This window comes from Penicillium lagena (assembly GCF_028827675.1).
Source record: "Penicillium lagena strain IBT 129212 chromosome Unknown utg000003l_segment0_segment0, whole genome shotgun sequence".
NCBI lineage: Eukaryota > Fungi > Ascomycota > Eurotiomycetes > Eurotiales > Aspergillaceae > Penicillium > Penicillium lagena.
In genome coordinates this window covers 268,534-282,639 of record NW_026623224.1, presented here as the reverse complement: position 1 = coordinate 282,639, position 14,106 = coordinate 268,534, and the positions used below count along the sequence as shown (strand labels likewise).

At 47.9% G+C, this 14,106-nt stretch overlaps 4 protein-coding genes across 4 annotated transcripts; 3 read left to right on the top strand and 1 right to left on the bottom strand.

Annotated features, from left to right (window-relative positions):
• Positions 1-1,101: 1,101 nt before the first annotated feature.
• Positions 1,102-1,780, bottom strand: N7510_005252 (GFA family protein; the record flags this gene model as incomplete). The annotated part of the gene is made up of 2 exons (XM_056977178.1): positions 1,102-1,222; positions 1,275-1,780. The coding sequence occupies 2 exons, from the start codon at positions 1,778-1,780 to the stop codon at positions 1,102-1,104; spliced, it is 627 nt and encodes a 208-aa protein (XP_056833210.1).
• Positions 1,781-6,637: 4,857 nt separating this feature from the next.
• Positions 6,638-9,047, top strand: N7510_005251 (uncharacterized protein; the record flags this gene model as incomplete). Its single annotated transcript, XM_056977177.1, has 2 exons — positions 6,638-6,684; positions 6,845-9,047. 2 exons carry the CDS (start codon positions 6,638-6,640, stop codon positions 9,045-9,047), a joined length of 2,250 nt encoding a protein of 749 aa, XP_056833209.1.
• A 688-nt stretch (positions 9,048-9,735) lies between these two features.
• N7510_005250 (uncharacterized protein) lies at positions 9,736-11,309 on the top strand (the record flags this gene model as incomplete). Its single annotated transcript, XM_056977176.1, has 2 exons — positions 9,736-10,749; positions 10,830-11,309. 2 exons carry the CDS (start codon positions 9,736-9,738, stop codon positions 11,307-11,309), a joined length of 1,494 nt encoding a protein of 497 aa, XP_056833208.1.
• Positions 11,310-11,702: 393 nt separating this feature from the next.
• On the top strand, positions 11,703-12,800 carry N7510_005249 (uncharacterized protein; the record flags this gene model as incomplete). The annotated part of the gene is made up of 1 exon (XM_056977175.1): positions 11,703-12,800. The coding sequence occupies one exon, from the start codon at positions 11,703-11,705 to the stop codon at positions 12,798-12,800; it is 1,098 nt and encodes a 365-aa protein (XP_056833207.1).
• Between the last annotated feature and the right edge of the window lie 1,306 nt (positions 12,801-14,106).

Below are 14,106 nucleotides of genomic sequence, written 5' to 3'. Positions count from 1 at the left end.
ATTGACCTTTGCTCCCTGTAGCGACACTCCCTGGCAATCATTCATATAGAAGTATTTGTGAGCATGCCAATGGAGAGCATGATTGGCCGGAGGAGCGACCCGGTGCAGGTAGATCCAGCTGTGATTGGTGGATTTCTTCCCGTAGACAGATCCTGGGTGCTTACAAGATCGCCATGAATACGTTAATGCACACGGGATGGTGCTAGGTAATTTTGCACCCTTATCAATAGACGAGATAATTCCGCCAGTCGGAATGGAAGAAATATGAATTCAATTCAGTGTCAGTGTAATAGGGAGTCGGCTGTACAATAAACACCTTACCATGGAGATACATCCCATGGTGAGAAAATGGTACGGTCCATGATCAACTTAGCAAATCTGTCGTGGCAACCGAGATGTTATCTTGGCTTAGCTCCGCTTACTTTGCTGCCAGGATTCTAGCGGCGTCGCTCGTCGCACCTCAGCTTCTGTTCCCTCGATTGGTTCAAATCGGTCATCGAACAACAAGATCTTTGGTCGCTAGCGACCATCATACATCTGTGTGATGTAGAGACTGTTTTAGAGGATCGCTGAAAGCGATGTACTCTTCTGATTGGTAGTGAAGAGAGACTTCTTGAGAAGTAAAGTTCTGTACCGGGCACTAAGATCGAATATATTTACAGTCAGCAAATTAGCACGAGCTTAGAAACTGACCGTACTTTTTCTCTCCTTAGCGAGCACTCGGATCTGCTCAAGGTCCCTTCCTAGGTGCACAATCCTATTTCAGCCGGCATGAAGGGCTCTATCTCATGAAAGTAGCCAAACTTGGGGCAAGAATTCGTACGACGTGGACGTTTACTAGTGTACAACAGGACCTACTCGATTAGGAGCGCAGGTGGCTCAACCATCAAATAATAATTCTTCATCTATTACAGCAATGTATGTATTGAGCAAGTTAATGACGGAAACAAATATTCTAGAACGGGGGACTCAACAGGGTGTTAAGGACTTAAACCAAGCTGAACAGCCCGTGGATTGCCGCTGTAAATGAGAGCGCAGGAAAAGTTCTCACTTCACATCTCGTTTTCAGAACTTCTGAACACTCCATCCGAATATGACGCTTCATCGATTTGGGATCTGATTGCCGTAGTCGTCCAGTAGTCCACTGGTACCGTCAATCTCCCTCCACTTAGGGAGACCATCAAGAATATCCTCCATGCGCGACTCATAAAATACATGGCATCTACCACGTCTCATTAGTTTCAATGCTCACTGCCGACAATAGGTTCACAAACTTTGGCTTAAACACCTCCCTCTGTTTCCTCTGCTCGCCATTCGATCCAGTAATCTCAATTAATTGAGGGAAGATCAGGCACACATTTTCGCATTCATCCATAATTGGCGTGTGACAGCTGGAACACGAAACCTTGGTATGTGGACCGTACATCTGCGATTCATGCGGGGTTTCATAACGGGACACACCATGTGCACCCGTAAGGAATGACATCTCGTGCTTGTAGATGATGAATGCCCATTGGAACGGTGCACCGTGGTTGACTTGACACACGCGGCAGTGACAATACTTGGATTCTAATGGCTTGTCTCGCTTTAGGACATAGGAGACTTTTCCACACAGGCAGTGGCCACGCCACTTGACTGGTCCAAATTCCTTGGCACTTTGGATTTTATACGGAGGGCGGTGCTTCCGGGGCTCGGATTCGAGAGTGTTTTCTGGTGGATTGTTGGTGACTGCTGGCTTGGGAAGGGGGCCGTCGAGCTCTGGAGAACCAATTCCGGCCATTGGGGGTTATTGACCGCGAGGTATCTTGTAAAAACGTATGGAAAAAGTCGAAAGTATCGTTGTTAGAATGACAGGGATATAGAAGGAGAATGAATGAGAGGGATAAAGAAGTCGGCTTTAGCCCCTGCTTATGTACAATAAAAACTCATCCACATCAAAAAATGATGTCATCCTAGCCACGGATGGCCGCACTCGCTTTTGCTGTTTCAAGTGCTGGTCCTATGCAAGTATTCTGAGATTCAACCGAGCGCACAAGCACTTCGACTATAATTTTAGAGAAATTCCTGAATATCCTTTTTTACAATTGAAAGATTCTGATTAGTGGACAGGATTGAATATATCCTAGAACTGCGGTGACGCAATTGCAGCACAGCATCCAAGTTTGATCCCCATGGAGCAATCATAGATTTTCTATGTATCTGCATAAAAGCCTATCAGAGGCTGACAGCCCCCAGGTGCTATCCAGAGACCGTATATTACACCTGCAATTCGACGGTAATTCCCTCGAGGCAAGCAAAAAAAGCAACTTCATCGCCGCACACACTTCAAGCCGTGTTTTGAACGGATGGTTCGCTTACAGCGTCGTTCTGTCTTTCGGGTCAAAGGTTTCTTTTCACGCGGTCGAAATATTATGCCGGCGGCGAATTGCACTTGCGAACTTCAAACCCCATTCCATAGCAAATTGTATATTTGAAGTCACTTCGCCGGCTTTTAGCTCCCGAGCAAGCTGATAGTTATTGGACGCGTAGTAAGATATACCCCTTCTCTATATTAAAAGTGCCCAGTAAGTCGGTCATTGAATGGCTCGGGACCATATAGGTAAGCTCCAAGGACTGCGTTTAGGATCATACAGTACAGTAGTTTTCTGTAGCCCGGAATGGATACATTAAGTCATGCATAGCGCTCGCCAAAATTTGGAGACTTAAATGTTGCTCAAGTCGGCGGACATTATCGTCTCAGTTTGGTAGCTATCAAGAAATATATCTTCTCGACAATCTCGTCCCTCCTGTACATCTTATGTATGATGTCATCCGTTCCAGCGCGCAGCATTTCGGCTTGTTCCGCTGATCTCACGTTCGCTATGACACCTAGCACGGGAATTTGTGCCCCACTCTCTCTCTGAAAATTGCGTATTGCCTTTTGTCGCCAAGTTGCCATGTCCATGTATAACAGGTGTCTCTTAGTCCATGAGGATGTAGTCAAATGAAGTATATTAGATGGCATCCAAAGCTTCTTGGCTGTTGCCCGCTTCAAAAATATGGAATCCAAAGAATTTCAGTTTGCGCGAGATAGAGTAATCTGCCAATTGATAATATTGCCTTCGACTGAGAGAATATGTCGAATCGTAATTTCCTCATCACGGGTAGCTAACTGATTTTGGTTTCCTTTGTCATTATTTTTATTAGAAACCTGGTGTGCCATCTCGGTTATATGCCTTGTTCTCGTTTGGTACCTAGCTTGATAGCGCCTAGTTGGGCGAATGCTGATCTATGCACAGCAGTGTAGTAGCTGTGTGCCTTAGATATCAAAGATATCAGGCACACAGTCGTAGCCAAAAGTCATAGCATACAGGAGTGATGCTGCCCTCACAAGTTGTTATTTCGGTTACCAAAGCACGATTAAGAAACCCAAGCCCACATGAATTATATGAACTGGTCGGTCGCACGATTATCAAAGAGTCTAACATTGACTATTTTCAAATCAGCTCTTCCATTAGAGTGTCGTGCCTTATATCTCCAAACATATTTAGTAGTAGTTGGCGATATAGATTGGGTGGAATGATCTGCCAGGCAACACCTAATCAGTGCAAGACCACGCCACGCCTGGCTGCCTCTGGCCAATAATGAGTTTCGACTTCTTCACACGTTACTAAAGTGGCGTTCAGGGCGATAAAACTGCCTCCGATTGGATGGCATGATCTGCCGGGAACACCTAATCAGTGCAAATCGCCTCTGGCCAATAACGAGCTCCGACTTCGTTCCCCATATTAAAGTTGGCGTATGAGGTGATAAAACTGCTTCCAAAATGAGGTCATCTCGAATCCCACCCGAACCTCTGCTTCTCTCCTGTAGCATACAAGCGCCTACTTGGTCGCCACTTACACATGCCAGTAACTACAAGACAAATCTGCCATTCTACCATCATCTTGATATATTTTCCTACCTCCTCAGAATGCAGTACCCCTGGACAATGACTTGGATCCTTCCATCAAAAGTTCGGCAACGAGCCAAGACCCAGCTTGTTCAGCATTCCCACAGCCCAAATTCACTTCCAAAATCCACGCAAAGCGACGTTTCTGATCTTCTTCCATATCATCTGTACCGGATGTCTTTCAAAAAGATGAAAAAAGAAGCCCGGTCTGCGAAGCCAGACCTGCGTCATGTAATTGGATGCTCCTTATTACAGCACGTGGCAGGGAATGCTGTGCATGCCGATTTACAATACAAATTAGATGTGCTTGAAAGTACGGATCCAGCTCAAAGCCTACTCCAAATGTCTAGATACGATTCTTCCCTGCAGGCAGAGTATGATGTCGACTCTGAGCCTTCCTCTTGGACTGAACGGAATAAGCAATCTCTTCGCCAGGCCTTACTGGAGCTAGAACTCGTGAACAGAAAGGGAAGACAGGCTCGAGTTATTTGTTTCGAGATCTTTTGTGACTAAAAGGTAATTGATGCCTAAAATGAAAACTCTCTTAACAGCTTGATATTAATGCTGATCGCTTTCACAGGACTCAAATTCTATGAACCGCTGTACTTCACTATTTGCCACAATCGCATCTGGAGTTTTATCATAACCGCTCTCCTAATAATTGCCATTTTGTTTTTCAGTGGGGACATGTACATGTGTTTTACGTTATCGATTTGTTATTGGCTTTGAGAAATTTCCGACTTTTGACTGTGAAGCTGTGCATATGGCTCTACATGTTTTTAACAAAACAAACATATATTCGTGAAAAATTCAGAAATTTGAGGATTATTAAAAGCCCAATCATAGAGTGACTCTCCCAAGCTAGCTCCCTATAGCTGGAAATTAAATCACTGGCTCGCTATAAACCAAACAACACAAAATCTAAGCGCGTTGGTCAAACTCTAAGGACTAGTACTAGGCGTGACCAGGCAGCCAGATCAGGAGAGAAAATAGAGAAGTAATCAAATTGATGTGCTATGGATTTATGCGACTTCCAAGTTGGGGAAGGAAACAAGGAGAAGAAACGAAGAGAGTCCCAACTATCTACAGAATCTGTATCACGTGCTCCATACGGCTAGTCATATCACCCCCTTCTATAAGAGCATTTACTCCCTAGATACTGGTTTGTTATCATCTAGATGATTGTCCAACAATTCATTACTCAATACAGCTCTGATCCATTCCTATAGGCAGATGCGCGGGCCAGGCTGGTCAGGATATCGTTCGTGGAATTCGATGAGCTTCTACAGAGTATTTTTGAGGTACATCCACCCTAGGTTTCTTAACCATGGGCCCAGTAGGTGGGCTACGTCTGGAATAGAACTTAGAGGTTAAACTATCTCCTAAATGCGCCGATGCTCGGTAGTTTCAACACCGAGATTTCCAACAAACCTTATCGCTTGCTTGTGGTAATTTACCACTCCATGCGCTCACACATTTTCAATCTCATGCACCGGCTAATTAGAAAGGTCAACTGTCCGTAGATCTCAAGGACTCTATATGAGCAATTAGCCGTGATGTGTTGTACTCTCAAATCTATTGACTCGAGTCTTCACCTCTTCGACGCTTCAAAGATGAACTTGAAGCTGTGGTGCAACCCCCTTTCTCAAGTCTGAACACTTTGTGGTCCTTTAGAATCTGGAGTCATGCGCATGGTTAAAAATTGCTTGATATGAACACCTATAGAAGAGGCTTTTTTAGAGATCATTACCAATTAAATCACGAAACAATCCATAGAGTATCAGTGGACTGCTCTCAAAAACTGGTGGAAACTTGATTTTCATGCTTCAAGAGCAAGTTTCAATATACACTTTTGGCTACTGACTTTTGGCTAAGTTCTATTCATCGAACCTGACGTGACTCAGTGAGCGCTTTGCTACTCTAGTCACGAGAAGCTATGTGGTAGCCGGATCCTAACTCCGTATTTTTCTCCTCTCAAGCACTGACCACCAGGGAATTGTGCGGGGAAAGAGACTAGAATTTATCCGACCCCCGCCATCTAGTGACATTTCGTTGCGGGGAGAAGCTACTGGAATCACGGCAAACCGGCAAAATGCGTGCAGAGTTTTGACCCGGGTCCATGTCGAATCTCAAGACCCAATGTCAGTAGAGACGGTCAATTGAGCCATAGAAGCTTCTATAAATTGCTTCTGTGACTCCCTTTTCTGCTACTGCTTTTTAAGGAACATCATCTTATCGCAAGCATACTCCGCCCCCGTATAAAGCGTTTGTAAAGCAGCGGAATTTCCCAAAGTTTGCTATGACTGTTACTTCCAGCTTCCTAAAATGGAGTGTAATCCTCCTAGGAGCAACCTCGACCGCGGCAATCCCGTCGATTCAGCAACGGCAGGGCAAATGTCTCCCAGCTCCCAATGAAAATTATACGGCCAGTATCTCTTTCTTGGGTTGCTACACAGATAATAGCTCACGAGTGCTTCAAGGAGGATCGGCTACCCCTCCTGGTGGCAATACGCCCCAGACATGCGCCAATGCTTGCGGGATGTCTGGATTCAGTTATGCTGGAGTGGAATACGGATCGTGAGTTGACCACTACCTTGACTGTGAATAATATCCTGTACTTACAGAAGCTCATCTGAGATTAGTCAATGTTACTGTGGAAATTCTGTCGGTAGCTCTGCACAGAAACAGGCAGATAGTGTATGCACCATGTCCTGCGCTGGGAATTCGTCCGAGATCTGTGGAGGCACTTGGCTGTATGTGAGACCAAGTATGCTTGATATTTGCTGAGAGTCAGCTAACTGAAGTGGTCAATCTCCGAAGGGTTGATGTATACAATATTTCCAATCCAAGTCCCAACCCAGTTCCTCTTTCGGGATCTGTGAAGCCCAATTGCACAGTCGATCCTCTCTGCAGCAATCCAGTATGTGATACCTCTCTCGATCCGCTGACCCGCGCAAAAGGGCTGGTTCTTGCCATGAGCTTTGACGAAAAGGTCCAAAATACCCAGAATGGGTCTCCTGGGTCTGCTCGTCTTGGCCTACCTGCATATCAATGGTGGAGCGAGGCTTTACATGGTGTGGCAGGCTCTCCTGGCGTCACCTTCCAACCCTCTGCTAACTTCAGCTATGCCACCTCGTTCCCACAACCCATTTTGATGTCTGCCGCTTTTGACGATGCCTTGATCAAACGAGTGGGAACTGTGGTAAGCATTGAAGGCCGCGCCTTCAACAACTATGGTAATGCTGGCCTGGATTTCTGGACTCCCAATATCAATCCATTCAGAGATCCGCGCTGGGGTAGAGGTCAAGAAACGCCTGGAGAAGATCCATTTCACATTGCTCGCTACGTTTACAATCTTATAGACGGCTTGCAAAATGGAATAGGGCCTGCCAATCCGCGAGTCGTGGCGACTTGCAAACACTTTGCTGGATACGATGTCGAGAACTGGGAAGGAAATCAACGCTATGGCTTCAACGCAATCATTTCCACCCAGGATTTGTCCGAGTATTATCTACCTTCCTTCAAAAGCTGTGCCCGTGATGCGCAAGTGGATGCCATCATGTGTAGCTATAACGCTGTTAACGGAATTCCAACCTGCGCCGATAGCTATCTATTAGACACTATCCTTCGTGATCATTGGAACTGGAATCAAACTGGACACTGGGTGACCTCGGATTGTGACGCAGTCGACAACATCTACTCTGACCATCACTATACCAGTTCTCTTGCGGCAGCTGCTGCAGACGCTCTGAATGCCGGTACAAATCTGGATTGTGGAACCACAATGTCAAACAATCTTGGAGCGGCGGCTGCGCAAGATCTGTTCCAGAACGCCACGTTGGATTCCGCTTTAATTTACCTCTACTCCTCTCTGGTCCGTCTTGGATGGTTCGACCCAGACGAGTCACAATATCGCTCACTCGGATGGTCTGATGTGGGTACCCCTGCATCGCAGCAACTGGCTAATCAGGCTACTGTTGAGGGGATTGTGCTCTTGAAAAATGACCACAAAGAAATTCTACCATTGTCTCGCCATGGTCAGACTGTTGCGTTGATTGGACCCTACGCCAATGCTACCACTCAGCTGCAAGGAAACTATTACGGCACCCCGGAATACATCCGAACTATGGTATGGGGCGCTCAACAGATGGGGTATAGCGTTCAGTATCAGGAAGGCACTGCGATCAACTCCACTGACACATCTGGCTTTGCTGCTGCTGTGGCCGCGGCAAGGGCAGCGGATATCGTCATCTATGCTGGTGGTATTGACAATTCGATTGAAGCTGAAGGCAGTGATCGAAACTCTATCGCCTGGCCGGGTAACCAGCTTCAACTCATTGACGAACTTTCTCAAGTCGGAAAACCGCTGGTTATCCTGCAATTCGGTGGCGGTCAAGTAGATGACTCGACGCTTCTCACAAACAACAATGTGAATGCATTGTTATGGTGTGGTTACCCCAGTCAAGCTGGTGGCCAGGCCGTGTTCGACATTCTTACGGGTCAGTCTGCTCCTGCGGGAAGATTGCCGGTAACTCAGTATCCAGCCAATTATACTAACGAGATCCCCATGACCGACATGGCGCTGCGTCCAAATGGAATTACTCCTGGGCGTACTTATCGTTGGTATAACCATGCCGTGATTCCCTTCGGCTTTGGTCTACACTATACTACCTTCGACGTCTCCTGGGTTAACTCGAAGATGGGCCCTTACAACACGGCAGGCCTTGTTGCGCATGCAAGCAAATCAGAGTACCAAGATACTGCTGTCTTTGACACCTTCCACGTCAAAGTGAAGAACATCGGAAAAGTTACATCCGACTATGTCGCATTGGTCTTCGCCTCCACTAGCAACGCCGGCCCCAAGCCGTATCCTATCAAAACTCTGATCGGCTATGCGCGAGCTTTCTCTGTCAAGCCTGGAGAGACTCAGACAGTCGGTATCGACGTGACACTTGGCTCTATGGCACGCACTGCTGCAAACGGAGATTTGGTGCTGTACCCTGGATCGTATACTTTGGAAGTGGATGTGGGTCAACATTCTTATCCGCATGCTGAGTTGACAATCACTGGACCTGAGAAGGTTCTGGACTCTTTCCCACAGCCTGTTTCGTCTTGATCTAAACGGGACTTTTGAGAGCAGATATTGGACTTTTTATATTTTTGTTCTAACGAGCTTCGTCTGTAGCAAATAAGAGGGACAATATGATATTGCAAGCTTACGTAGCCAATCGTCGGCATCATTCCTAGTCGCTCCAAGTAGAGCTAATTCTAGGCCCTGACGTTTCCCACGGGAGTGGTCCCATGGGACTGCCCGTGGGTCCATATAGGAATTTCCATGTAGTCCCGTGAGACGACTAAGAGGCGGGACTGACCCCCCTTTAGGGCAGTCCCGCAGGACTTCTAGGAATACCCACAGGGCTATATACGGAAGGCGATAGTCGCAAGAGCCCGCCAAAATGACTAGTGCTAATTAAGGGGTTACCGCCCTTGTGTCCGCCTTCCACTTTTGAAAAAAATAGTAGTACCTCGTATCTCATAATACATACTATAGTAGACTAGGTATCGTCCCTTTCACAAAGGGTCTCCCAGTCACTACCCTGGCCATCCGTTTGACCAGGGGGTGCTGGGCAGACCCAGCGCTCTAAGTTGCCCAGATCTTCCATTTCCACTACTTTTCAAAAATAGAGGCTGTTTTTGGCTTCTATACAAGAGTCCCGGCGGCCATCCAGCGCTCCATCCAGCGCTCTATCGACAGCGCCATCCAAGCGGCCATCTGCCCCTGGCCCATCGACAGCGCTTGCGCGATGATGCCTCGCCCCCAGGTCGATTTGGAAGCCTACCAAGAGGAGATCGTCTCTCTCTTCACTACCCAGAGGACTACCGTCGAAGATATCTGCTTCGCTTTGCGCCAGAATTATGGGCTCGCCGTCTCAGTACGGACGCTTCAGAGGCGATTACAGGCCTGGGAAGTTAGAAGAGCGCCAAGCATTGTGTATAACGAGGCTATACAGACCCGCATCGCCACGCTATGTACCCAAGCCGCCCTTACCACGAGTGAGATCCTCGAAGTTCTATCGAATGAAGGCACTCCGATCTCCCCCCGCACCCTCTGGACTATTCGCTGTCAGAGGTTAGGAATACGCCTTCGTATCGATGACCCTGAAGAGCAGCAGCAGCAGGAGGGAGAGATCGAAGCTATACTGGCCGATCAGCTTGGGAAGGGGCATATTGAAGGCTACGGAAGAGGGCATCTGTATACCTATCTTCGCCGGCATAGGTATGTCTATGTGAGAGACCGGATCTTCAAGATCTGGTGTGCTCTTCGCCCAGATGCCCTTCAGCGTCGATCGCTTGGTCTTCAGCGCGCCCGGGGGTCGTATACTGTGCCTGGCCCGAATTTTGTCTGGCACATTGATGGGTACATGAAGCTCCAGCCATATGGAATTGAGGTCTATGCCGCTATCGATGGTTACTCCCGCTATATTGTCTGGATCTACGTCGGTATAAGTACACGCACCGCGGTGAGTGTACTCCGCCAGTATCTCGATACCCTCTCTATGCGTCGATTCCAGCCACGAGCTATTCGCGTAGACCTTGGCACCGAGACATACCTCATCGGCGATGCCCACTGGGCTCTCCGGCGAGCTATCGACCCAGATATTCGTCATGAGGAGTGCTGGTGGTACGGCCGGAGTGTCCAGAACCAGCGCATCGAGTCTTGGTGGGGACAGCTCTCTGGGTCAAATAACTTCGTCTGGCGGAAGTTATTTCGCTATCTACAGGATAGTGGCTTTTTCACATCGTCAACCGCCGACCAGGTATGTATACGATGCCTGCGTACGATGCCCATCGTGCGATACCTTCGAAGCGAGCGCTCGCTAACCACTCTACTATCTAGATTGCCCTTCTCGCTGTCTATATGCCGTTGGTACGCTCGTCGATTAAAGAGTTTGTTGAGACCTGGAATACCCATCGCATCCGTCGGCAAAAAAATCGCCCAGATAGCGTCCCCGGTAAACCCTGGATGCTCTTCCACCATCCACAGGTCCAAGACTTCAATAAAGGGGTAGATCCAGTCGTATTAAGTGGTCTACATGAAGGGGTCGTTGGAGATTGGGATGCTGATGAATATCTACCAGCTGAAACGCTACAGTGGTGCCGGACTCAGCTATACCAGCTTGGCTTCGACCCTCTCCAGCCACCAGCACGAGAGAGCTATGCTCAGCCGTATACACACGTCTACCTAGAACTCCGCCAGCTTGTGACCAACCACATTGAGTCAGGCGCACTACCGATACTCGTAGTAAGCGCTCGGCCTACCGGAGGATACAACTGGGTGCCGCCAGGGCAACCAGCTGAGGCGTACGACAAGGTTTAGCCGGGGAGGACCTCGCCGCCGGGGAGATGCCTATACGCCCAGGGCCCAGCGCAACTACATGAGGCCAAGATATGGCTAGAGCAGCTAGCCGTTAATAGCGTGGATGGCGGGATAGCGGGATGGCAGTATATAGGCCAGTTCACAATTGATATGCAGTTTGCATGCGGGTTTACAAGCAGCAAGGAGGTTAGTCCCAATTGCAATATGATAGGGTGTAGTCTATATTCAAATTTACTCGACGTTGATACCTCATCTAATAGTAAATCGCTCTATTAAGGTGTCCTCTTTATATCGTCAACTACCCTCTTTTCATCTACCATTCTTTCATTTTTTGGCCTACTAGCCTTCCAACCACCAGCCTTCCAACCGCCAACCTTCCTTCCAACGACCATTATGCCTCACCGACCTTCCAGCATCGCTTCTCGCGCCGAACACTATGATCTCGCTACATCGTCGCCGCCAGCATACCCCTATTATGAGCGGGAGATCTCGCAGCGGAGCTCGCATATACCGAGCTTCCCTAATCGCGAGCACATACAGCCGGCCTACACGCAGGAGCGCGCACAGTATATACCAGGCCAGTTCCTCCAGCGTGTTACCGCCGCTGCCCGAAACCAGCGCATTCAGCCCCAGACTCCCTCAACTTCATCCCAAGCCAATTCGTCCCGAGCCACTAAAGAGCATCTACAGGCTCGTCTTTCCTTCTGGCTATGGCGGAAGGATGCTCCGAAGAAGGCGGATAGGGAACCACAGAACTTTGGGGGCGTCATATCCCATCCGCTCAATCGCTGCTTTGTCCAGTCGTTTGAGCACTTTATAAAGAAGGAGCTCCTACCACTGCTCGATACAGACCTCGAGCAGTATTCACCAGAGCCAGGCGATGTATACAGGCTAGCGCTCGCGTTCACGAAGAAGCCAGTACAGCCAGTCTTCCTATCTCCAAAGTACAATAAGGAAATACATACTACTAAGCTCTACGAGTTATTTCACAAGAGGGACGGCGAGCGCGATATCAATATTATCATCGTCCGGAAGGAAGTGGAAGAAGAGCCAGATCTTCGACTAAGCCAAGTCAAGCAGGATCCGGGTGCCCGCGATGCCCGCCATCCAAGCAGTGAGAGCGTCAGGTCGTCTTGCTTCAGTTGGCCAGACGAGATCATCGACTATCCAGACCTCGCTACTCGTCCAGCCCGCCTCAAAAGCCCAGTCGACGACGTCGATGTTTCTGACCTCGATGATCCAGCTATCTTCTTCAAGAAGAAAGACCCAGCGCCACCGGCGGGAGAACCTACCACGGACATAGCACCAGCACCAGCACCAGCACCAGCCAGGTCATCAGCCAAGGCACCGCCGTCGCGCCACCCTAAACGCCGCCGGGCGGTTTCATCCACAGTATCGCCGCCCCAGACGCGGCGTCGGGTTCGAGATCGACTTCAGGGGGATGGGGAGGGCGAGGTTCGGCATAAAAATGTGATATCAGGGCGCTCTTGATGATGGGTAGGTGGATGGATGGTAGGTAAAATAGGTAGTTAGTTGATCGAATGGATTTGGCCTTCAAAACAGCCTCTGTTTTTCAAAAGTAGTGGAAATGGAAGATTTGGGCCACCTGGGGTAGTGAAACTACCCTGGGCGACCTTTGTGAAAGGGATAGTACCCAGCCTGTCATAGTAATTACAATAGGAGAGCATGTACACCTATTTTTGTGCGAGTTGAGTTGAGGGCAGACTCTGGGTGGCCGGGAGACCTTGTAGAAAAGGAGGCACACAGTCTACCATACAGATTACTATGTGGTATGGTGTACAGACCATTTTCAGACGGTTAGAATATTTTTGCCGGCAAAACGATTGGCTATAAAGTTTTGGCGGGCTCTTGCGACTATCGTCGCCCGTAGGGCTATAAGCAGTGGAAATATTGAAAGGCCTATGATTTGCATAACTTGTGCGGATTTGCCCTGTTTCTTTGGTATTTGGCTTGTAATCAAAGTGAGGATTTAATTACTCAAAATTGAACCAGAGAGTATTTCGTTAAATTTCTTACTTATATGGTTTAATACTTATCGTATTCATTAGCATCCCTAGGACGCCTCCGGTCTCTCTATAGATGCATAGGTGGCAACGGATGTCCAGAAAAATCATTATCTTCCTCGTCTTCCTAAAAATCTTTATTAGGCAAGACGACGGTACAAGTAAGATTGGCACCCTAGTTCTCGATCTACTGTGACAAAATACAATTAAATTTTGATTTACGATACTTACAGTTTTAGTTATACTAAAGAAATAGCCGAATTGTCCCTATTTCGGGTACAGAGGAACTCAGAAAGATCCATGCACAAGTGCCTTGAGCGATGAGAAACCGTGATGGGCTTTTCGGCAAAAACCAAAGAAAACTCAAGGAACTACCTCACGATTTGCCCTAAGGCGTGAGGTTGGTTCACTAGCGATAGTTCCTACGGTGACAGCCTTATAGATTGGAACCAAAAAGGACTTGGTGGTGATTTTCCGGGGGCATGTAAAGTAAAAGTTTGGAGTCAATCGTCAGAGTGTTGCCTGGATGCTTTTTCACGCAACAGATGTCTCAATTTCAATTTGATGATGATAGCAGAATGCGTATATGTAAATGTCTCATAAACTAGGAGTTTTGAGCAACTGGCTGACATAGGAAATTTTTCTTTCCCTCTTTGCACTTTTGGCTGATTAAGCTTCGCGCATAGGTCCCTCTTTCCGACACTAAATTGGCCATCATAGCGCATGATTCGCATTTACATTGGATATCTATTCGTAGCTGCCTTCTGTGAGTA